General features: G+C 37.0%; 1 protein-coding gene across 1 annotated transcript in view; it reads left to right on the top strand.

Moving 5' to 3' along the window:
- LOC125240517 (adenylate cyclase type 6-like) overlaps window positions 1-27,250 on the top strand; it is a 406,177-nt gene that overhangs the window by 259,484 nt on the left and 119,443 nt on the right. The window contains exon 10 of the mRNA XM_048148409.1: window positions 24,884-25,005. Coding sequence (XP_048004366.1) covers window positions 24,884-25,005 — 122 coding nt within the window. The remainder of the gene's footprint in view (window positions 1-24,883; window positions 25,006-27,250) is intronic.

The raw sequence follows: 27,250 nt of genomic DNA, 5'->3' as shown, positions 1-27,250 counted from the left end.
ATCATTTCGTCTACACTTAAAGACTGCTGAAGTGTGCAAAAGAGAAGCTGTCACGTATAATTTAAACATCCCCGTTCTGGGTCTTGGCTGGTCCAACAAGTTTCCATCGCTATACAGCGTGGGAATGCGGCCAGTGTGATGGGAACTTTCGGGCCAGGCACGGTGCAGAGAGGGGATGGAAATAGTTTGTAGTTATGTTAGTTTTTGTGTGTTGACGAAGCGTGTTGCAGATATTGTGGTTTGTTTTATTGATAATGTAGAAAAGAATCTGACGACGCTTGGGCGGATTACATCTGTGTTTTGACGAAGCGTGTGGTGGATCAAGTAAATAAATTACAATATTATATTAAGATTTAAACATCCCATAAGTGCAAAAGAGGCAGACTACTAAAGTGTGAGGGAGCAGGAGAGCTACCGAAATAACTCGAACGGCTGGGCACAGTCGAAAAGTATCCATTCCCATTTGTGGCCTGCAGGGACAAATGTGTATGTCTTGTTTGTCTGTCTTCCTGCCTGTTTTATTTTATTTCATATTTCATTTCATATTTCATAATTATTTATTCCAATCAATCGGCACTGACAGATTAACCTTACGTGCTAATTGGCATTATATATTACTGTGTCTAACATGCATTAATGACTATTACTAAGTTACAAATGATACATCAATAATTAATTAATTAACAATTTACTTAAAAATTTACTAAAGTCGCCGTCAATAGAACTTGTGAACAATGTAAACAAACCTTGTAGTCAAAATGTCTTTAACTCCCATTCTGACTCATCAGATACTGGCTAAATCCATGTGTTATTTAATCATTTCATATCACATTATGATCCTCAACCTTTAAAATAATAAAATTGTGCTAAAATATTGATATTTTATACAATGGTTTGTTTACATTGTTGACAATTTCTATTGACAGCGATTTTACAACACTCGTTACAATTGACAAGCGATTTTGAAAATTTATCAGTTTTAATTCGAAATTCATTAAATAAAAAAGGTAGGACGAAAAAACACTGAGAGCCACCCATCTTCAAACGGAGACTTATCCCGATGGAACGGGTATCATGGCGACCCTACTGTCTGAACTAGGCAGCAATATCGGGAAACATTCGTCTCAAGTGACTTTATCCTATACGTATCCGGTTTTCTCGAATTTCGTTGGTTTGAATAATACCACGAACATAGGCAGACTATCCCATCCCGTACTTTAATAACTCAACTTTCAGACAAAAACTCTAAATCTAAATCGGTTCATCCGTTCGGAAGCTACGATGCCACAGACAGACACACACACAGACAGACAGACAGATAGACAGACAGACAAACAGACAGACAGACAGACACGTCAAACTTATAACACCCCGTCGTTTTTGCGTCGGGGTTAAAAAAGCAACTCATTAGTTTTCGTCGCTCTATATAAATAGATGTTAAAATTATAAATTGTTTATGTTATAATAAAATCTGCTGACGGACACAAGTCAGTGTTTAGTTTATCATTAATATTAGAAAGTTGAAGATGTTGATGGATATATAGAATGTGAGGAAACCGTGTTTGACGTAAATATATTTATACAAGGGCAGTAACAGCGCGAAAATTTGATGTTCCCCGTGTTAGTAATTATTTTGGAGATAGAACTCTAAGGAAAAGAATTCCGTATTTAATGAATAGTCTACCCGAGACCATTCGACAAGAAAAAAATAAAAATAAATTTAAAAGCGCCTTGAAACTGTACTTGTTGCAAACACTTGAGTGACAACTGCATACATGCAAGTGCCACTTAAGAGGGGGTCGTACGAAATCCTCGAAAAGTGCATTCGGCGTTTAACAAATGCTGCTCACATTTCTAAATTAAATGAAATAAAATAAATGTAGTTATTATCTTAAAGAGTGTGTCTACAACTTTTGACTATTCACAATCTCCAATTATTAACGGTGTAATAACTAAACCCACACAAAGTTGACCTAAAATGAGAAAAACGTATGTCGCCGTTTAGTAAACTTTGTTAAAAAATTCAATACTTTAGTTATAACATTAAGTGATTCTAAAAGCCAGATAAATGGACTAGAAGTTTTGAGGTTTTTTATATTTTTCCTCTCAAAGGCAACAAAGAAATTTTACCTTAAATTTAAACTATCGTAAAATTTCCATACATTCGCCATTGCTGTCAGAATTCTCCTTTCGATTAGATGCCGTGAGCGGCTCATCGGAGGCAGACGTGTCGCCGGTCGCTCTGCGTTGACGTTTAAATTTGACAAATATTTTGACAGAAAATAGTGTACGTACACAAAAAACCATACCAGTGTAAAACTGTGCTCAAAATAAATAGGGTAAATCGATAATGTCAGGTGGAGATCCAATCTCATTTAAACTTTAAAGGTGCATGGCTTGTGCATAAAAAATAAATAAAAATATATCACATTATTAAAGAAAATAACTAACACAACCGAATGAGTATAAATGATTTCATTCTAGTTCGGTTAAATTGAAAAAAGTTTCATGTTTTATTTTACTCATTGGAATAAATTTTCATTACACTGGTATTAACAGTACGTCATTTTAAAAATATATATGACAGCACCTACGTCACATTTTGTCAACCAGGTTGTATATAAACAATTAAAATTTAATTTATTTTTACATATTTAGATACTTATTAATCGATTCTTACTTAGAATAGAAGAAAGGGAAAGGCGGGCGGGTATTATAAGTATTCCGTATGGTGTGCTTCTGGTACAAATTTATATGTAAAAAAATGTTTCAATTTCATTAAAGATTACCCTGTGCAGTGTGCATACCACGAACACGTAAGTAACCGTAAGTTGATCGTTGTTTAGAAAGTTAACGCTCGTTTTGAATGGCACTTCTCCATTCAACTAGACCAGATGTTCATGGAACAGTCACCAGCATAAGTATTATGACTATGAACGGCCGTGACAACATATCCGATTCTCTATAGGGGCCGTAAGTATATGACGACATATTCCCGGCAAAAAATTGTGATGCTTCGTGACCGGCAAAAACATAGTCTCTCTTTCTAGCGTTTTGCGAGCGTAGCGTCGGGCCAACTGTATGGAAAAAGACGCCGCGTCGAGTCGGCGCGGCTTAGCCATACAGTTGGCCCGACGCTATGATCGCGAGACGGTAGATATGGGAGGGTCCTTATCCGTATAAATATCTGATCGGGTCGCTTAAAAATATTTGTTTCCTTATAAAAATCTAAATTACACTCTCACTCGCATAATTATCTATCCATTGTTAAAGCAAATATATATCTTACGGGCTAGAAATCATTAATTATGTAATTAAAGTGCAATAACAAACCCTACCTTACTTGCCTTAGAGCGGTAAATTGTATGAGGTGATTTGACATCTCACGAAACACGTGCAGTATTATATTGTCATTGCATATGTCTGTCTCATCTGTTCTTAAACTATGACAACTAAACTTATTACAAATCTGATATCAGAAGCCTTTTTACAAGCTTTTATTCAACTTGCCTTGTTAGTATCTTAGTTTGGGTCAAAACGTAGAAGCTAAATTTGACCCACTTTTCGGTTTCCGATTGAACTGAAATTTTGCACACATATGTAAATCACGTGACAATGCAATATTATGGTATCATGGAGGTGATCTGATGATGGAGCAGAAAGGTGGTCAGAGGAACTCTGTTATGAAACGTCGTATCCCCATTGAGTAAGGGGTTTTTAGAAACATCTCGGAGAGCAATAGATGATTGTTGGAAGAAAGGTACAGTCGGCTAACGTAAAGCTTGTGCCAAAAATGAAATTTTTGCAAAAAAACTTATTATAAATTGGGAGGTGTAATTTTTTATTATCTCTGCATTTCATTGAGAAGAAAAACCGGCCAAGAGCGCGTCGGGCTGCGGTCAGTGTAGGGTTCCGTAGTTTCCGACATTTTACATATTGACAATTTAAAAAATACCGTAATTTGGGGTGAATATTATATGGTTCCGGGGGTATATAATGATATTATATTTTTCCACATAAATTCCTTCTATTTTCCGCAATAAAAAGTAGAAAAATAATATATTTAGGGGCATGAAAATGTCTGTCAAAGCTGGCATTCAAATTTATTGGATTATTTACTCATTTTAACTTCATTTTTGTGTGAAATTTTGCGCAGTAAGTCTATATGCATTCCATACATACTTACTACAATTTTCTTTTCATTGATAGACGAAGATACAAGTTTTTTTTAAAGTAGTGACGATATTTTACTTTTTTTATGGTTTTCATGAAGAAAGCGATGCAACTGTGTTGGGGAACTTTTACGGGATGAATAAATATCCGCGGTCTGAGGGGTGAATAGGATCAGGAATGGGGGGAATCGGGTCGCAAAGGGGTGAATAGGTTTACGAAGGGGGTGATTAGGGTTGGAAGAGGGGTGAATTGGGATGTGTGGTCAATTGTTGTCAAATTGTATAAAAGATATATAACTTACCTAAAGTGATGTTTTTATAAATGACCTCTCTGTATATGGACGCAATTTATACGTCAATGTATTGCTTCGTAGTTAGACTAGATACAAGAAATTAACATTGAGAAATGTTAATTACACTTCTGTCAACCTCCACGTTTCACCAATGGTAGCTATAATATAAATGGATTACTTTAAAAATAAAAATCATATTAAGTATGAAACTATACAACTGGGGAAGAATAGTTATTTGTTATACAAGGGGGCAAAGTTGTATTTTAACGCCGAGTGTGGAATTGAAAAACGAGCAAGTGAAAGGGTTCTATAGTTGAACCACGAGCGAAGCGAGTGGTTCGAGAATAGAATCCTGAACTTGCGAGTTTTTTAACACACGAGAAGTAAAATACATTTGCACCCGAGTGTAACACAAAACTTTTCCCCTCACTATAGCGAGGAAACTACAACGCAAAAAATGCGTTTATCACTGCTTCCAAGTAGTTCCACAGGTGGTAAATCATCTTTATTACTAGATTCACCTAATTTTATCAATTTTAAAGCAGTTAATTTGACTTTATTCAAGGTCAAATTACTTTACCCACTAGTGGATAAAATGCGTTTTTACCCGCTGGTATTAAAGGACAAAACACGTGTTTCCGAGCTAGTGAGGGGAAAATAAAATTATTTTATTGAATAATTTTTGATTTGTTCTTTTTCAAGTTTATATAATTAAATAATAAATTCTCAATTCACTCAAAGGTTGGAAGAGACACCTTATAGGGATAAGTTCGCCTTTGTACACCATAACTATACTCTATTTATATGTCCTAACTTGTCTTATGTACAATAAAGTGTTCACATACATACATACATAAATTGAAATAGATATCATACACGAAAGAAAAAACGACAAAGCCCACTGGTGGCCGAGCCGGGAATCGAACCCGGGTCTTCAGCTTACGTAGCTAACGTCATTACCACTAGGCCACTCGCCCGCCGTGTGGTACCCAACGAAATGTCTCTAGTGAATGTTATCTCTGATAGGCACATTTTGACCACCTCGTATATGAGAATCTTTAAAGCCCATTTGCACCAACCACTTAACTCAGTGTTAGTGGGTTATCAACTGTCAAATTCCATGTAAAATGGTGGGTTAACCCTCAGGTTAATCCTCCATCTTCGTTGGTGCAAGTGGCACTTAGAGGATTACGGTATAGCGAGCGGGTTCGATTCCCGGCTCAGCTACCAGGGGGCCTTGTCGTTCTTACTTTCGTGCGTGATATCTACTTCAATGCATAAGCAAGAAAACGGTTATGACTTTATTTTCAAGTAAGTAATTTTTACTGATAAACTTTTTTTTGCCATTTAATTTTATAAGGTATGCTCCCGCCGAAGATCAGCGCTGATGAAAAGGCACCAAAGAAAACACGTCCGTTCCATACAAGATTTATTAGCAGACAGCGAAAATATAAACCTACCCACAATCAGTCGCTGCCTAATTACTAAACTACACACATATGTCACAAATTTATTTCAAAAAAACTTAAGTCATTATCAGTTTGCCGTTAATATTTGTTGGGTTTGAAATTGGACCAGAAGTGATATTAAAAAAAACTATACATTTATAACCTTTTTAATTTTGGAAGTCGGTTAAAAAATCCGGCCAAATGAGAATCTTTTTTCGCACAATTGTAAAACTAAATTATCTTTACTACTTACCTCCAAAATACTAAATGAAATGACATCTATTGCGACTTAAGTAGTTTGCATAAATTAGTAACCCAATTCATCTAGAGACGGCGGTCCACTTTGGGCTACTTAAAGCATAGTTAATTTAGAATTGGTACGCGATGGGAGGAATTTAATTTTTAAATAAAAAGAAAAAAGTAAACAATATTTTTTATTGCAGAATATAAAAGATCGTTTATTAATTTATAGCGTGTCACATATATTTCAATCATTCAGTATGTTTATGCACAAAATTACGGACTTTTCTGAAAATAGTATTCATCATCCTCTGAACAAGATTTTCATCCATCTTTTTTGTCTGTTGATTCCATGTGGACCGCAAGGAGTGGATATTTTGAATTATTTTGCCACTATTATTTAATTGTCCTTTAATGAAATAATGATTTGGGCAATAATTATTGCCTAGTAGTTTTCTGGAAATTCAACAATTTAGCAATCATTGACCCAGACCAAGGGGATTTTTCACGTATTTGTTCACAGTGCATTTTCGCCGGTCAACGTCAATCACTTACAAACGCAAAAAGTTAGATCAACCAAATTTCTAATATAGAGTTATCAACGTATTAAAATTAAGATGTGATTATCAGTTTTTTTTAATTTTTAAATATATTTTTTTTATTCGTCGCTAAACGCGTGCCAATACAATGTTAACTATGCTTTAGTACATCGTTTTCTGAATATTTTGGGTTCATGGGGTCGGAACGGGTATAAACTACCGTAATTTGTGGCCAAAACCGACTTTTGAACGTCGATAGCACTTTTTTTATATGTGCCATGCTAATTTTTTACACAAAAAATCTTGCAACGGTGTAAACTTCGGTTTGTATTTGAAAATATGTCGTTTTATTTAGTAATTTTAGCTCACCCCAAAATTGGGGTGAATAGGGAAAAGTGCTAGGGTTGACTCTTTTGGACTACGAACAAAACCTGACCTGTCACGAGCATATTCTATTTATTTTACCAAAAAATAAGGAACTAATATGTTATGAGTAGTCGGTTATGTATTAATAAAATAAATTTATCGAAATCTAGACATATGATAACTTTCAACCAACCTTATAGTTAGATGGTGCTCTGACGCAGTGAACAAGTAAGTATGGTCGTGGGCAGTGCAGATAACGTGTCAAAATATAATCATAGTTTGTTGCTATTTTTCATGTTTAAATAACTTCTAAACTAACGTAGTGACGTTAGTAACTTATTATTAATCTGTGGTTTACCCACTGGTATTCAAGTAAAGGGTTCACAGTGAATATTAGCTTGCCAGAAATGTGTTTCTGCTTAGCTATATCATTGTAAGTATTGAGTTTTGTATCATAAAGTCAAACTAGGCATTTATTACTAATGAGTAATGATTTACCTACTCTGTGGGGTATCTTTGATCACTTGCATGGGGTAACATTGACCATAATGACACATAGTTGATTATTGTCTGATTATGTCACGGTACTTGTTGAGGCTGATAATTTGATCTCTTCGTGTGATAAATATTGAAATAATTGCAAATAAAGTTGGTTTTTAGAAGATGGTAGGTAATTTTTATTTTTGATCACAGTAACCCCAAAATAGCGTTAAAGAGTTTTTTTATCTTTTCTTGAGATAAAATACTTTTGCAAAGGGTTACATTCGATTACCATTAAAAAAAAACATAGAGTATCAAAGTAACCCCAATGTCAGTTTAAGTTTGATCACATAGTTTTTTTTTCTGCGTACATTATTTTGTTACTTTTCTAGAATTTTAGCTGGAAAAGACTAAAAAAGTTGTTGGTCCCTTTTTTTCTTTCTTTACATTTAATGGGTAAAAATACCCATTAAATGTAGAAGCTAGAGAAGTTTAAATTCCCAAATTGGTCAATGTAACCCCAGTTTACGGTAGACATCGTGAACCTATTCTAATAATTCTCTTTTTATTTGAAAGAAAAATCGTTACGATACTATATAAAATATGCAATCTAAGATGCTTTTCATATATAGTTAAAAACTTAGTTCAGAATTTTTTTTTTGCACAACTTTTATAAATTGTTCTGCCTATCAAGTTTAAAATAATTTTCCTAGAAAGTCTTTATAAAGTCCTGCTTTTGAGATTTTTTCATATTTGAGAAAACAGCCCTTATTGCCTGAAATACGGCAGTGATATTGACATTGACATTTGCTTTTTCTTTGATGGTATTTTGACTGCACTGTTGTATTTTTTGCCATGCTAATTTGAACCTTATCTCTGAGCGATGTTTTTTAATTTTCAGTCACGTCACAGATGTTTATGACATAACATTTAGGTATTAAGCCATTTAAAAGAAACTACATGGGGCTTTACAGACGTGGCGACTGCAACTGGTACAGGGCCTAAGCCATAATTTAAAATTATGTTGTGATTTTTATATGTATTTGTGTTTTATTTAATACCAAGTATGAGTTTCATCATTTTCAACTCAAGAAACTGAAATTAAGAGAAGAAACTCGGAAATTGGGTAAGATCAAGAGTCTGATGCAGATGGCGATGGCGCGGTATTGGATAAGATAAGATATGCGTCGATATTCCCTGTCTTTCTTTGTGTCTCTGACTTGACTGCTGCTAGCTGTACTCTATTCATTAGGTTTTTATTTTATACACATACTTTATTTTTGTATTAAACTAAATGATAAAAAAACCTAACGACCAAAAAGAATAAACAAAATATCTGATAGTATTTAATACAACCCGCATATACGTAATGCACAGCACAGGCCTCTGAAGACCTGCAAGGCAATCATGGTCGCGCGATAAATGATAAAACATCGGACCGTCCCTATTGCACTTACAAATAGTGCGATAGGGCTGAATGTTTTATCATTTATCACGCGACCATAATTGTCTGCCTGGAGGTATCGGCCTTCACAGACGACTTTGAATAATGTTTGCGTAAAAGTAACGCAAAATGAAGTGCAAAGTAATTTGGAATACACCTAGATAAACAATCAACTGAGTAAGGAACGTTAATTATCTACATATTTAGATAAACTTAAGTCACATGAGACATGAACAGAGAAGGAAATTTTCTCTGTCCTCTTGTATGCTACCTTTTTTACAATTTTAATTTCTCAAAGGAGGTTAGTAGCTGACTACAAACTCAAAATAACACTCTTGAAAAAAATTAAGGGTCACTGACCTTTCACAGTAAATTGAGGACAAGCTTTTATTTAACTTGCCTTGTTAGTATGTTAGTGTGCGTCAAAACGTAGAAGCTAAAGTTGACCCACTTCCCGGTTTCCGATTGAGCTGAAATTTTGCACACATATTAAATATGTAAATTACATGACAATGCAATATTATGGTATCATGGAGCTGATCTGATGATGGAGCAGAAATGTGGTCATAGGAACTCTGTTATGAAACGTCGTATCCCCATCGAGTAAGGGGTTTTTAGAAACGTCTCGGAGAGCAGTAGATGGTTGTTGAAAGAAAGGTGCAGTCGCCGATAAAGGCTTGTGCCAAAAATGATATGTTTGCAAATATTTTTTTTATTAGCTTATACTATAGTATTGACTTTTCGGCTTGTCCCGACCGAATTAAGTTTATATTTATGAAATAAAACTATGGAAACGGATTAAATCGCGTACCTATAATGAATTATATACCCAGAATGTTGCGAGAGGCCATTGAGATCAAGAAATATCCAAACTTTAATAGAGAGGATGGCTTTACTTTACCACCGGCTTGGGATCCAGTAGTACATCTGATAATGGAACAAGCACGACGAAGGCTGTGAGGCATTTGTGTTGTATGGTGTTGGACATTTGCAGTTTGTTTCTTTGTCAATTTTGTGTAGATTAATTGGTTAATTATTTTTTAACAGAGTAATGGTAAATTTTTTTGAATATTGTATAACTAGCTTTATTAATAGTGTGTGAACCTGCCTTAGAAATCTATATTATTTGTGGTCATGGTTCGTTAATATTTCTTGTAAGTGGGTAGCTTTTGCACATTTTAATTTTTCCTCAGTCACCCGTTGACCACGAACGCTGTAAAGAGTTCGAAACGTCGGGATGTATTTTAAATTCATTATACGCGATTTAATCCGTTTCCATAGTTTTATTTCATGAGTAACTATCGCGGTAACCGAAGACAATTTTATATTTATTATTTGTATGATAATTTTAAACACTATTTGTTTATTGAAATGAAGCTCCTCAACTCGTCGAGATAAACGGTTATATTTTAAACCTCCACAGACTCAGGATGCAAAATGTTAACAGTCAATCACTATTTTTACCCGACTACGGCAACGCAAAAGGAGGGTTATGATTTTGACGGTATGCATGTGGGAATGTATGTATGTATGTATGTATGTTCATCTGTTCCCTCATAATTCCTTGCTGAAAATGATTCTGCTAATCTCTCAACACGAACTGCCGTCAACAGCCTACTTCACTTACTTTAATTAAGTATTACTTTAACTTTATAAGTAGGCTTAGGATTTTTTATGGCATACCGTGGTTCTAAAATCCGTGGAGTCGGCATATGAAAAATTTTCAAACTCAAAGTCAAAGTCCAACAGTATGATGTCATATTAAATATAAATATTTAAACACACTGTCACATCGTCACTGAGTTCATTTTAATCGAACATAGTTTATTTTATCTTATTTTTTGGTATTATTATATAGGATTATGATAAGATTTACTAATAAATAACATTATTAGTTAATATTAACTACGTTCGATTAAAATGAACTCAGTGACGATGTGACAGTGTGTATAAATATTTATATTTAATATGACATCATACTGTTGGACTTTGACTTTGACTTTGAAAATTTTCATATGGCGACTCCACGGATTTTAGAACCACGGTATGCCATAAAAAGTCATAAGCCTATTTATAAGTAATTAAGGAGGCCCCTTGTGGTAACGGGTTAAGAATTTCACCATCCCCTTTCTTCCCGTGGGTGTCGTAGAAGTCGATTGTGGGATATGGGTTAAATTGTGGCGTAGGCGAGAGGCTGGCAACCTGTCACTGCAATGTCACAATTTGGATTTCTTTCAACCCCTTTTTCCCAATAGTGACACTGAAACTTAGTAGTTCATGTGCTCTGCCTACCCCTTTTATTTGTATGTATTATTTGTACGTCATTATATGTATGTAGGTATATGTAATTAAGGAACTAAATATGTGTAATTATTTATTCTAAAAATCACAACCAGTTATAAAAGTAAATTTTATTAACTAACAGCTTGAAGTTACATTTGGTCTTACCAAAGACATATGTAACTCCGTATAGACGGATAAAGTCTAAGAAAAAAACGTACCTCAAAGCCCTAGAGAAAAAGGTACGGTGGCCTAGATGGCGTTAAGGTAAACGTCCCAACGGATGACACTGACCCAATGTATGACTATTTCACAGTTTATTTAAAAAAATAAGAAATCGGTTAACAGTATGAACAAGATACAGGACTTAATCGATCGTCAGCGTTATCTATGAATTTTGTTTAGAATTTGTGAATGATAAGTTTAGTAATTTTTATTCTGTGGGGTAGTTTTTGCAAGGAGGTGCATCTAGCTGGTTGTGCGTCGTAATTTTTACTAAATCTGTTAAGAAACTGCTTTTGAAAAGTGGAAATAAAAACCAGGATTTTGAAGTTACTGGTAAAACATCATTATAAACTGTTAGATGATACATTAAACAATTGATTTAGTAAATTGAAAGTAGCTTATTTTCCTTACTTTAGTATTTTAAAGACATGTTATTCACTGGAACAAATTTTTAGATTTTACTAGTGTATGACACCCGCGTCATTCATTGGCACAAAATGTAATTTCACAAGTTTTTATTTTGACAATAAATTAAGGAAGTATAACATACGTATAATATTATACGTATGTTATACTTCCTGTAAAAATAAATGTTCTATCTATCACGTGAGTAGTGTCTGACATGGGTGTCATACACTGTTTTACTATGGATATAGAGTGAATGACAGGTATAGTATGAATTTTTTGAAACGAACGTTTCTAAACAAAGGCATTGTTCCTTTTGTGTTGAGCAAGAGCTTCTGTTTAGGCACGTGCTAAGACAACAAGTTAATTTAAAAAGCAACTGTATCCTGATAATTGTAAGGTTCAAATCTGTGCAGGAGCAAATTTGAGATAGATTGTTTTGGAAATGTGAAGCGATAGACCACACCGGTATAGTTGCAAGTACACAGCGCTTCTAATATTTTGATACTTGGTGGTGGTGGTGTAAGTAATGAAACACGTAGGTATATCACTGTTATTTTTTATTAATGATTTTGTTAACAATCAACAATTGTATATAGCAATATATAAATAATTAATTACATAAATATTAGGTACAAGTCTATAGACATACACATTTTTTTCGTACTGTATTATTTATACTTTGAAATTTAGATTTATTGTATGTAACTAAAGTATTTATTTTATTTGTTTTTACTGTAGTTATTACAATTTAAATTTTTTTATTGATTTTTTTATATTCCTAATTGTTAGACAAACATTCCTAATAATTTAAATTACGGTTTGTTTAGTTATTTATGTTATTTTATATATCAAGACTTGTACCTAATATTTATGTAATTAATTATTTATATATTGCTATATATAATTGTTGATTGTTAACAAAATCATTAATAAAAAATAACAGTGATATACCTACGTGTTTCATTACTTACACCACCACCACCAAGTATCAAAGTATGTATTAGAAGCGCTGTGTACTTGCAACTATACCGGTGTGGTCTATCGCTTCACATTTCCAAAACAATCTATCTCAAATTTGCTACTGCACAGATTTGAACCTTACAATTATCAGGATACAGTTGCTTTTTAAACTAACTTGTTGTCTTAGCACGTGCCTAAACAGAAGCTCCCGCTCAACACAAAAGGAACAATGCCTTTGTTTAGAAACGTTCGTTTCAAAAAATTCATACTATACGTATTTACATGTCATTCATTAGGTCTAAAGTATAGTGTCATACACTGGTTACAGATATAGATAAATAAAAGTAAAAATGCCTCCAAACTCTAAAAATATAGTTTAGATGACGTATTAAAGGCTTTAGACGAAGTATCGAGAGGGATAGCTGTTGCTACAGCAGCTAATAATTACGGAATTACCGTATCACACTGTCATACATTAGGACAGCCAATTTTTTTTCCATAGTCATATATTGGGACATACGAGTTTTCGCGTGTTATCCATTGGTACAATTTCAGGTCTCAAGGGAAACTGAAATTATAAAGAAATGTTATTACTATTATACAATGTAATGTTTCACTGACATAAAGGAAGGATTGGTTCATACTCGTAAATCTGCATACACCAGTAATCTGTATGGGTGACATAATAAGTAGTTTTCATAGAAAATGTCTCAAATCCCTCGTTTACCATATGCCTTTGGGGAACGCTCGGCTAGATGGCGTTAATATTAATATTTGACATTTTAACACATATCAAGCTAACAATATGTGCCAAATTGTCAAAACTGAGGTTCAAAAGTTTTAAGCCTGTGTCGAGATATGGCAGTCTATGCACTGTGATTACATATTTTACTTTGACAGTAACTCTCTATAATACTCGTATCGACCCTCTTTGGGTCTTACTCAACCCCTCTCCCGCCCGAGGTCATGAGAAGCAAAACTTGAAACCACTCAAGGAGCAGTTCCTTGATTTTACCTTAGAAAGTACGAGTTAATTAAATTAAGGCAAAGAAAAGGAAACTCAAGGAAATGTCTTCGAGAGCCCATTTTCATTAATGGGTTGTTTTTATTACATCTCGGCCAAATGGTTGCTGCCGTTTCTATAATTTTATTGCTAGTTTTTTTAGTTAAGGTTTTATGAAGATCGTACCGTGCATTTATTATAGGACCTTTTATACAGATGTAGGTACTTAGCACCCGTTTTGAACTTTACCTAATCCATACTAATTATAACTGTGATTCAGTAGACATTTTAATTTATTTTTCATTTATTTTGTTTTCATTTTTCTACTAATTTAATTTAATTTTACATCTAATTTAATTTAATTTTAATTTTACATTTCATATTAGTTTAATTTGTGTTATGTGTTGTATTTTTTAATATGGGCTTAAGGTCTGAAATAAATGATATTTTATTTTATTTATTTATTTATTATAAATGGAAAAGTGTGGGTGTCTGTTTGTTTGTCCGTATTTCACGGAAAAACGGAGCGACGAATTGACGTGATTTTTTAAGTGAATATAGTTTACGGTATGTAGAGTGGCTACTTTCTGTCTCTTTCTAATCCCCCACTATCCTAAAACGGGGGGTGGAAGTATGTATGTAGCATTCAGCAATTTTTGAATTTAACTCGAGCAAAGCCGTGGGAAAAAGCTAGTAGTTTATGAATATTTATTTTCTCAAACATGCAATGAAATATTGTCTTTACATTCCTTAAAATGGGCTGGGAAGTATCGCTTTTTGGGCGCAACAACTCGAGAGGACTGTAAAGGGATTTCATATTATTTTTCAGGCCTAGGCCTGCAAAGTAACTTTTTTTTATAAAATATTGTCTTTTAGAGCATTTTTTATTTATTTCATAGTATGTTTGAGAAAAGCACTATACATGCCTCGGCGTGAAAACGGATTCCCGGCCTCGTATCCCTATCCGGCCTCGCTCGCACGCTCGCTCGGCCGTATATACCCACTTGGCCGGAAATCCTCATTTTCCCGGCCTCTGATGTAATGTATTATTTGTGTTGTGTTTCAGCATCGAACACTTTTTAACCCCCGACGCAAAAACGACGGGGTGTTATAAGTTTGACGTGTCTGTCTGTCTGTCTGTGGCATCGTAGCTCCCGAACGGATGAACCGATTTAGATTTAGGTTTTTTTTTGTTTGAAAGCTGAGTTAATCGGGATTACAATACAATACACAATACAATACTCTTTATTGCACACCTTGATAAAATACAACAATACAAAACAAGGAAGAAACACGAACAAAGGTAAACAACAGGCGGTCTTATCGCTAAAGAGCGATTTCTTCCACACAACCTTAAGGTAGCGGAAATTGATAAATTTATATAATGTCAGTAGGTGTCAGCAAATTCGAAGAAATAAACTTATCGCACAATATAGGCAAAAAAAAATAAAATATTATACATAAACATACATATATAAAGATAAATAACTAAATGCATAAATATATAAATAAAATATATATAAATAAATTGGGATTGTTCTTAGCCACATTTATTTTTTGTCACATTTGGCCGGTTCGAATCCCGACTGAGGCAAGCAATTTTTCATAAATCCTTAAATGCAGAATTTATTGTTTTTAAAAACAAAGGAAAGTCTCCCTTCCACAAAATGTGCTATTTACAATATTTAAGGTAGTGGCATTCGATTTTTCCACACTGTATACCTGCTTGATACACGAAGCTACAACACGACAGAGACACGTTTCTCGCACACTATAAGCCCTATACCACACATAGTTTAGTTGAATTCTCCCGCACGCATACGGCATGTCTAAAACAATGGTACTTAGGTTGTACAATAAAATTGCGGGCACTGTACAGACCGTCTTAACGCTAGACGGAGCATTTAAGCCAACTCAGTCACCACACATAATATATGTTCTCCCGTAGTTTTTTTTTTTTTCAATTTAATGATTATTATGTAAGAAATGTTATTTTATTAATATTTGATGTAAATATGTGTATAGGTTAAGTTATCCATAGGTAAAGTTCACACACAATGTATATTGTTATATTGAAATAAATAAATTGAAATTGAATTGAAGTAATTAAAACAACACTGTTTTATCCGTTTGAATCAGCCAAACGTATGTTTAAAACAATATGTGTCAGGTTGTTTTTATAAAATCGACTTGTTGATTCAAATATATTGCCGATTCAAATGACAAGTAGCTTGTTGTTTGAACCAAAGAGCACGTAGGCGCTATTTTAACCAAAAAACTTGTTGAACGAACATGAAAACTGGTTGTATTTTCTCTCAGTGTAGGTACAGTATAATAAAGAATACTATCGTACAGTATGGCTACTCCCGCTCCCCAGTGGAAGTGCCGCCCACGCGCTCTCGATTATCTTCAAATCCGACCGGTCTGGTTCAGTTTGGTAGTGACCCTGCCTGCTAAGCCGCGGTTCTGGGTTCGAATCCCAGTAAGGGCATTTATTTGTGTGATGAGCACAGATATTTGTTCCTGAGTCATAGATGTTTTTTCTATGTATTTGTATATAAATATGTATTTATCTATATAAGTATGTATATCGTCGCCTAGCACCCATAGTTACAAGCTTTGCTTAGTTTGGGGCTAGATAGATCTGCGTAAGGTGTCTCCCAATATTTATTTATTTATTTATTATTTATTTAAATCAATTTTGAACAGGCATCTTCAGAGCGAGCGAACTCCATCGTAGGCCTCCTTTGCCTTTGGCTAGCCTGTGGCTAAGAGTAAGCCCATCTATAAAAAAAAAAACTCACAGTTTACCGCCTGTCAACACAAGCGCATCATTTCCATGTCTATTTGCGACCAGCGAGTCACGCACGCACACAACGACAACTATATGCTCAATGAGCTAAATTCTGCAACACGTCCGCCGCATGCTCTGAGGCTGTTATACCACAGTATAATAAATAAAGAGTACTACCGTACAGTATGGCCACTCCCGCTCTCCGCTGAAAGTGCCGCCGACCCCCTCTCGGTTACCTCACAGTTACCGCCTGTCAAAAACGCGAACAGTCGACCTGTCATATCTCACTCACACAAGCACGGTACGCGTTCACCTACACGAGCTTAAGACTGGTGTGCTAGGAACGCGCCTCTTTCATATATTTGATCGCCAGTGTCCGAGGTGTGGTTATACTATGTGATGATGTAAGATACTACTTATTCAGTAGTCTGACTGCTCAAATGCTATTTTACAAGTTAAATTTGTCAATATGTCTGGTGACCACACGCTCTCTTTCGTATACGGGTTCTAGGTAGTCTGTGGGCCCAACAATGCTAACAATAGATGTTTGAACACGGTGTTTGGCCTCTGAATTGCGGAGTACGTTCGTAACCCTATCAAGTTCTGTAGGCTTAAAACGGGCTGTTTCGTGGTTTACGGATTTCGAAGTATTTCGATAAAATGACGGTTTTCTGATTAGTTTGGTCGCCAGGCTTTCTGATATATAAATATCCTCCTTGCGTTATCCCGGCATTCCGAGCCTGGAGCACAGTATAATAGTACAGTATGGCCACTCCCGCTCCCCGCTGAAAGTGCCGCACACCCCCTCTCGGTTACCTCACAGTTACCGCCTGTCAAAAACGCGAACATTTGACCTGTCATATGTCACTCATACAAGCATAGCACGCGTTCACCTACACGAGCTTAGACTGTGTGCTAGGAACGCGCCTCTTTCATATATTTGATCACCAGTGTCCGAGGTGTGTCTGGAGTCCGCTTTGACAAAAAGGACGTTCTGACTGCAAACTTTAAAATCCACACATATTAATTACTAGCTTTTACCCGCGACTTCGTATGCATTAAAATCGAAAAAAGCGGAATGCTTCATACAAACTTCGACGCCCTATTTTAGGGAAGTGGGGGGGTTACAAAGATACAAAAAGTAGCCTATGTCACTTTCCATCTCTTCAGCTATCTCCATTTAAAAAATCACGCCAATTCGTCGCTCCAATTTGCCGTGAAAGACGGACAAACAAACAGACACACACACTTTCCCATTTATAACATTAGTATGGATGTCAAAAAGTTCTGACGCCTCATTATCGCCGCTTTTAACTTTTTTCATTATATTCATAGTTATGCTTATAATTTTACTTAGTTCCGTCAAGTTTGAGAGCAACACACGAAATATTCAAGTCTTCAAGGATTCTTCGTCGTAAGTTGGCCAAGAGTAACTTTAAATAAGTTTTTGCACACAAAGTTTCGGCACAGCACCTAAAAATATGCAGTAATGCAACTTGTGACCCTGAGTCCTGGAAGCATTTGTTTTGTTTTTGAATTTAGAAAACCTTCTGTTACTCAATAAAAGTTCGAAATGAATTTTGGAATATGTAATACACGAGGACTGAGGAGGTAAATCGTTCATCCGTACCAATATTATAAATGGGAAAGTGCCTGTGTCTGTTTGTGTCTTTCACGCCAAAACGGAGTGACGAATTTACGTGATTTTTTAAGTGGAGATAGTTGAAGGGATGGAGAGTGACATAGGCTACTTTTTGTCTCTACCTAACGCGAGCGAAGCCGCGGGCAAAAGCTAGTATTTAATAAATTTGAGGCAGTCTGGCTCTGTCTTGCCAGAACAGCACCGGCCTAGCTAACAATCGTTGAAACTAGGCGCCAATTGAAACGCAGTCTGACTTCGTCGCGTCAATACAGAAGAGCGATAGAGATACGATAACGATATTATTGTAAGCGATTGTGCATTTCACTACGAACCCAGGTATCGCTAGGACGACAGTGTGGCGGCAGATTTGCGTCAGCTTCAAGTCAGTTACTGGCAGGAGACTGGGCAGGATCGGGACAGGTGGCGTGCTCTCATTTCCTAGCCCGTACCTACGCTGGATGCGTAGCCGAATGGCACAAACGCTCACGAAACGAAATACTCGTAGATATCTATCTCTCTCGCTCTTGCGTATTGGCGCCAGAGCCAGACAACCTTTCGGGGCGTTTCGTTTTCGTTTCGCGTCGCAGAAATGCCATTCGTCTACGGCAACGTTTATCGCTGGGAGGACAGTATGGCGGCGAATCTGCGTCAGCTTCAAGTCAGTGACTGGCAGGGGACTGCGCAATATCGGGACAGGGTGCGTGCTCTCATTTCTTAGCACTTTACACCCAAGCTGATACGATATCGTGAGGGTAACATATATATAACTAGCTTTTGTCCGCGGCTTCGCTCGCGTTAGGAAGAAACAAAAAGTAGCCTAGGTCACTCTCCATCCCTTTAACTATTTCCACTTAAAAAAAATCACGTCAACTCGTCGCTCCGTTTTGCCGTGAAAGACGGACAAACAAACAGACACACACACTTTCCCATTTATAATATTAAATAGTATGGATTGTCAATTTTAACTCATGTCATTATAATTCGAAATACAGTTAGGAAATCTCGATTTCTCGGTTGGAAAGGGGTATGCTAAAGTTCACATTGGGTCACTAAGCCTAAATAGTTAGGTAGGTGCTTACTTACTGATGTTAACCCGTACCCTGCGTTCGCCAACGTTTTACCAAGTTTAGTAAACTTACTACCTTACACTTTCGCTTCTGAGCAACGTCTTAAAGCCCTATAAAATCATGTCGTTTCGGCTGTTTTGCTTATTCGACGTATCCAAGCTAGTGACGTACTAGAATCGGCCAGTTTTATTTTGTTTTAAAGTAAGTAGGTTTTGTTTTAGATTTAGCAGTTTTCTGATCTGCAAAAGGACCTCTGAAATAGGTAGGATTAAATATGTTTGTTAAGTTTTGTGTTAATGTTTGCTCAAAATGGAATAAGGTACAACGGGGCAAATCTCGACTGGGGGCAATTGTAACTAGTTCATTTTTTCCATTATTACACTATGATGTTGAGTTCTACATATTGTGTCCACTGAACACGCCTACCATATATAACCGGTGGACACTCTATTTAATAATGCAAACACTGTGAAACATGGAAAAAATGGACCAGTTACTTTTGTCCCCCAGTCGAGATTATTCGCTATGTTCATGGAAAAAATATAATTTAACTGTTCGATATATGTACATATAATATGGTAAAGACAATATTTTTATAGCCAGGCATAATTTGTGCTTTAAAGAAAGTTATTTTAAAGGTTATTTTTTTGGTTAGTCTAAAAAAATAATGTATCCAGTATTCAAAGTACCTCAGCTTCGAAATTGAAATAGTTTTCCCACATTACATTTTTAGGGTTCCGTAGTCAACTAGGAACCCTTATAGTTTCGCTATGTCTGTCTGTCCGTCCGTCCGTCCGTCCGTCCGTCCGTCCGTCCGTCCGTCCGTCCGTCCGTCCGTCCGTCCGCGGATAATCTCAGTAACCGTAAGCACTAGAAAGCTGAAATTTGGTACCAATATGTATATCGATCACGCCAACAAAGTGCAAAAATAAAAAATGGAAAAAAAAATTATTAGGGTACCCCCCCTACATGTAAAGTGGGGGCTGATATTTTTTTTCATTCCAACCCCAACGTGTGATATATTGTTGGATAGGTATTTAAAAATGAATAAGGGTTTACTCAGATCGTTTTTTGATAATATTAATATTTTCGGAAATAATCGCTCCTAAAGGAAAAAAAAGTACGTCCCCCCCCCTCTAACTTTTGAACCATATGTTTAAAAAATATGAAAAAAATCACAAAAGTAGAACTTTATAAAGACTTTCTAGGAAAATTGTTTTGAACTTGATAGGTTAAGTAGTTTTTGAGAAAAATACGGAAAATTACGGAACCCTACACTGAGCGTGGCCCGACACGCTCTTGGCCGGTTTTTTAAAATAAATATAAATGTTGGTCTTACGTATGAAATGAAGTTTTTTTCTGTTACTGGTAGACCTATAACATAAGACTCAGACTAACCTAACCACAAAACAAAAAAAAAAACCCCCGACCGTGACATAGTAGACCGATTTTTATGAAACATGGCAAAGAACACTCCCGACTAACTCAGCTTTGAAACAAAAAAAAACTAAATCTAAATCGGTTCATCCGTTCGAGAGCTACGATGCCACAGACAGACACACACACACACAGACAGACAGACAGACACGTCAAACTTATAACACCCCGTCGTTTTTGCGTTGGGGGTTAATAAAACAACACTATAACTCCCGCTGGCGACGATTTCGAAACTATTTGCGAAACTGTATTACTATGTAATGATGCTGCGAACAAGTTTGTCTCGGAAATATAGTTGTTGGGGTTGGAAAGTACGCGATTACTCATACGACAAAAAAGTATAGTGCGAATTTGACGAGAAAAAAAATAGAACTTACTTTGTTCAAGTCAATTGTCTCTACTATGAATTTATAATAGGTAACAAAGAGGATCGAGTATTATAGAGACTGTCAAAGTAAAATGTGTAGTCACAGTGCATAGACTGCCATCTCTCGACAGCTCGACACAAGCTTAAAACTGTTGAACCTCAGTTTTGACAATTTGGCCCAAATTGTTAACTGGATATGTGTTAAAATGTCAAATATCAATATTAGCGCCATCTAGCCGAGCGTTCCCCAAAGGTGTAACGACATCTAGGCCACCGTACCTTTTTCTCTAGGGCTTTGAGGTACGTTTTTTTCTTGAGGTACTTATGTGTTTGGGAACTCGATAGTAAATAATGACAAGTAGAAAAGCGACTTCAGTAGCCCATTTCTCAAAGCTGAAAGTTACAAGCTACAAGCGGAAGTCTCTTTCCAACTTGTCATATCAGACATTGACTACCACTTGTAAATTGTAACTAGTAGCTTCGAGAAATGGGCCCCTGTGGCCCGTTTCTCGAAAGGTACAAGCCTTGTATTACAAGTGTGTTTCCATGACAACCCATATGATTTGACAGTTCGCGCACTTGTAATACAAGGCTTGTACCTTTCGAGAAACGGGCCCCAGGTAGTCCTTTGTGACTTTTAGCTTTGTAAAATGAGCTACACGTCTTCTATGGGGGTATAAACCACGACCGGTCTGGCCTAGTCGGTAGTGGCCCTACCTGCTAAGTCGTGGTCCTGGGATCAAATCCCGGTAAGGGTATTTATTAATTTGTGTGATGAGCACATATATTTGTTTCCTGGTTTCCGGGTCATTGATATTTTTTATGTACCTATACAAGTATTTGTATATTTTATATATATATCGTTGTCTGAGTACCCACAACCCAAATCTTCTTGAGCTTACCGTGGGACTCAGTCAATCTGTGTAAGAATTTCTATTTTGATTTATAAACACTTAACTTTGGTTGTGTCTTTTGTCAAATGATTTTCAGTCACGTAGATCTAACACGAATTTGACACTGACAGAGCTAACATCATGACTACTTTACACATAAGCACACCTCGGACACTGGCGATCAAATTGTATACGAAAGAGGCGCGTTCCTAGCACAGTCTAAGCTCGTGTAGGTGAACGCGCATGCTTGTATGAGTGAAATATGACAGGCCGACTGTTAGCGTTTTTGATAGGCGGTAACTGTGAGGTAACCGAGAGGGGGTGAGCGGCGCTTTCAGCGGATAGCGGGAGTGACCATACTGTACGATAGTACACTTTATTATACTGTGACATAAGTGTGAGTGAACTAATGTTCTAAAAGCTCTCCTGTTCAACAGTTTACTTGAAGTTCAAACGTTTCCAGTGTAGTCAGGATTTAAACGTACTTGCCTAACGGGAGCATACAATATGCAGAGTTTGGTCCGTAAGCCAGGGATAGATGTAGATGGGATAAAGGGTAGACTCGGAATCAGAATAGGCTACTTGCCTCCTACTTGCCTTCTTTTGAAGAACTGTCAAACCGAATTTCAATATGGAATTTATATGAAATGGAATTGAGTGATATCACGCGGTCAACTCAGTTACTTTATTTATTTCTACCTGTCTTATTAAATAGACATTGGTTTAAAAATAATTTCTATCCATGTTTTTCTTATATTTACCTGATGCTTTATTTCGTGCATGGTATAATAGTACATTACGATACAAGTGCGTAAAAAAGGAAGTTCGAAACGAGTGGCGATAAATTAAAACACGACCGAAGGGAGTGTTTTAAATCGACACGAGTTACGAATTTCCTTTTCGCACGTGTATCGTACGACGTTTTTCAGTACAAATGAGCCTCCGAAGTTTCGACCTGGCATATAATGAACCACTTCTCGAACTAGTGCGTAAAATATTTTTCAGTACAGATGAAATAGTACATTACGATACAAGTGCGTAAAAAAGGAAGTTCGAAACGAGTGGCGAACTTCCTTTTTTACGCACTTGTATCGTAATGTACTATTATTCAGCCAATTCACTCGCGAATGAATAACTTCAAACTAAATGTATTGAAATCCCTACACTGACATTTCGAACATGCTGACATGTCCGCCATCTTGTAATTTTTGACAGGTCGTGGAAGGCCCCAACCAGGTATTCACTTTATCGCCCTAGGGCGGTAAAATAGCTCATTGCGTACGAACGAGTGTGATGAAAAAAATTAAGATTAACTGCTGCCGCAGACTGACATAAATTAGGTACATTACATACATACATACACAGTACAGCGAGAGCTTTTCAAATGGGCGTCCGTATTTTAGAGCGACAATACGGGAGTATACACTAAACAAGTCATTGTTTCAACAGTTGCTTTCCGAGGAGTTTCTAAAACCCCTTACTCGATGTGTATACGACGTTTCATAATAGAGTTCCTATGACCACCTTTCTGCTCCATCATCAGATCAGCTCCATGGTACCATAATATGGCATAGTCACGTGATTTACATATGTGTGCAAAATTTCAGATCAATCAGAAACCGGGAAGTGGGTCAAATTTAGCTTTTACGTTTTGACCCAAACTAACATCCGCATCATTCATTCCGTCCGTCCGTACCGTTTCATTGTAATAAAAGGATTTAAGTTTCTAATGGGTCGGCAACGCGCACGTGACACCCCTTTAGTTGCAGGCGTCCATAGGTTACGGGGACCGCTTTCCATCAGGCGGGCCGTATACCTGTTTGCCACCGACGTGGTATTAAAAAAAAAGTCTTAAGTTGTTCTTAAAATTTACTTCAGCATAAATAACGTGTCTACTCTAATTTTCATCTGAAACACTGGATCGTGAGAGCATTGTCCCCGAAGTTTGAATCTCAACGCTAACTCCACAATTGCTGTGGGAGTTGTAATGACTCGACAAAGGGACCTTACCTGTAATAGTACATTATTATAAATGCAAGCGGTAACTTTGACAGGGGTACCACGTGTTTTATTGCCTTCCTCGAAACGAATTTTACCTTTGAACCATAGAGCTTGCCGTGCTTTTTTAACCCCCGACGCAAAAACGACGGGGTGTTATTAGTTTGACGTGTCTGTCTATATGTTTGTTTGTCTGTGTGTGTGTCTGGCTATGGCATCGTAGCTCCCGAACGGATGAACCGATTTAGATTTAGTTTTTTTTTGTCTGAAAGCTGAGTTAGTCGGGAGTGTTCTTAGCCATGTTTCATGAAAATCGGTCGCGGTCGGGGTTTTTTCAAAATTTTGATTTTGTGGTTAGGTTAGGTTATTTTAAATTATAAATGGGCTTACTCTTGGCCACAGACCAGCCAAAGGCAGGCGTGGAGACGATGGTGCTTGCTTAGGGATGGGTGCTTGGTATCAAGATTTAAGATGGAGTGAGGAATGCCGAGATTCGTCATCGCACCAAGGTGCAAGAGGTCGATTTCGTCATTACTAAACTTAAGTGGAGTTGGTCAAACATAATGTCCATATGTTGCTAGGCCTTTTAGGTGTTCATTTGTGCAGGTACGCCATCTAAACGAGAGTTTTTTCGTGGTGTTTCTCTGGTACTCTCTTTTTTTTTAACTACTTTTAGTATTCACGATGTCACTTACAGAAGGTGTAAAAAAATGGTTACGGCTTGCTTGGCATTTTCTAAAAACTATCTGATCCGTCTCTAAGATTTTACTTACAAATTTTGTAACTATGTTTCAACACCAAAAACTGACTTACCCTCTTTTCCCCAGGAACGCCTCCTGCTGTCAGTGCTGCCGCGTCACGTTGCCATGGAGATGAAGGCCGACATCGCGAGCCAGCCGCGCCAGGAGCAGTTCCACAAGATCTACATCCAGCGATATGAGAACGTGAGGTCAGTACAACTTTCCAGCTCAGTATTATTCTAGGTTGCCATGGAAACGAAGGCCAAACTCTGGAGCAATTCCAAGTCAGGTCAATGCGTCTCCACAGGAACAGTTCTCAGTGTTGTTCCATGTAGCCATGGCCTACGATGCAGTGAGCTCGCCCAGAAGATGCCTGTTCACCCTTGATTTGAAGGTTGCCGGGATAACCCTCATATAAATGAGGACGGAAATATAACCGCCGGCAAGGAATTTCATTCCTTGGCAGTGCGCATAAGAAAATAAGAATCAAAGCGCTTCGTGCGAATTCGCGGTATACGTTGCGATTCTGAAACGCAAGCATTTTGACGTCACCTAGGTATAGGGACCCTGGATCGGGCCGTAAAGGCGTCGAAATAAAACAATTCAGTCTCGCTCTTCCTTTTTTCAAGCCTTTCACTTGTTTAGTCATCTCATAATCTTTCATTAGTCGTTCCTCTAAGGCCTTATCTGTTATTACATCGGCGGACAAAGGTCGCAATTTGCCGCCACAGGACACAAAGGACTGCGATGCGAATCGAAATGGCCTAAAGATTTTATTAAGATTGTTTAGAGAAGCTTTTACTGAATTATAGTTTTAGAAGATGTTATACGATAGCACATGCAGTATAATAAAGAGTACTATTATTGTACAGTATGGCCACTCTCGCTCCTCGCTGAAAGTGCCGCCCCCTCTCGATTACCTCACAGATACCGCCTGTCAAAAACGCGAACAGTCGATCTGTCATATTTCACTCATACAAGCTTAGTACGCGTTCACCTACATGAGCTTAGACTGTGCTAGGAAGCTAGGAACGCGCTCTTTCATATATTTGAGCGTCAGTGTCCGAGGTATGACGATAGCGTAAACGCCATGTGATGTGACCGTATTCCATCAGGCGGACCGTATGCTGGTTTACCACCGACGTAGTATAAAAGGAAATAGGATACTCTAATAAGATACTTTATAAGGATCCAATTGTGAGCAGATGGTGGGTTCTGTTCAATAGATATTTAAATATCTCACATTGAATATGATAATGTCGGACCCTGCTGCTTTGCGCTGTTATTTTATAACGGGTGGTTGTGCTAAGACGTAGGAATATATTTTTAACTCCGTATATGTATACAGACAGACTAGCTTTTGCCCGCGACTTCGCTCGCGTTAAATTCGTAAATTGCGCAATGCTCTATACAAACTTCCGCCTCCCATTATAGGGAAGTGGGGGGTTGGAAGGAGACAAAAGGTAGCATCTGTCTTTTTCCATCCCTTCAACTATCTCCACTTAAAAAAATACGTTAATTCGTCGTTCCGTTTTCCCGTGAAAGTCGGACAAACAAACAGACACACACACTTTCCCATTTATAATATTAGTATGGATGAATATAGATCGAGTGACATTTTGTGTCGCAAGTTTTTGTATTTTGTAAGGTACAGGAGAACAATCTTGGCTGAATCGAAATATTTCCCATGTTTTTACATTACTAGTGTTAACTAGTGAACCATTTAAGTGTCCGTCCACTAAACACGCGTGGCATTATTTTATTAGACGTGCTTACAAATAGGGATGACGACTACATAAAAAAATGGCATTCTGTTTAGTCCGTCAGTTAGATCGTCCAATAATACTATACACATAATTTTCGCTTTTTCTAATTAATAAAAAGATACAAAGATATAGAGCATCAAAGTTCCGGAGTGGGGGCTTGTGACGACACTTGTAAGTAAAAATTGTACCTACGCGTGACGTCACGCGAAACCTCAACGCACTGTACCGTCGTCATTTTTCGTTTACGAGAAAAAAGAAAAAATACGTGTCTAAAATTCTTTGATAATCTAACTGACGGACTAATTCGTTTTTTTTTAGTCGTCTCGCCTATGTAGGTACTTATAGACTTTTAAAGCCTCCATAAAACTCAACAAACATTACCTATCAAACGAAACCGGAGTCATTCCTTCAAAATGTAGCCAGTATCCACAAACCAACCGAGCCCATACAAAAGTGCCCGACATCCCTAAATAGGTTGCGAATTGGCAAGTAATGACAGCTTTGTGTCCGTCACAAAGGGGAGTATTAGGGCCCGCTGTGTTGCCATGGTTACGAAGAAACCTGTGTATATTGGGGATTTTCTGAAAAAAAACGGTGATTTTACTTTGATGACTTTTTTAATGAAGTCATCGTCATCCTCCATGCGTTATCCTGGCATTTGCCACGGAGCCTGGGCGAACATTTGACA

Source organism: Leguminivora glycinivorella, chromosome Z (genome assembly GCF_023078275.1).
Source record: "Leguminivora glycinivorella isolate SPB_JAAS2020 chromosome Z, LegGlyc_1.1, whole genome shotgun sequence".
In the NCBI taxonomy this organism is placed as follows: Eukaryota; Metazoa; Arthropoda; class Insecta; order Lepidoptera; family Tortricidae; genus Leguminivora; species Leguminivora glycinivorella.
The sequence above is the reverse complement of the archived record's forward strand: the minus strand, read 5'-3'. Positions and strand labels throughout refer to the sequence as shown.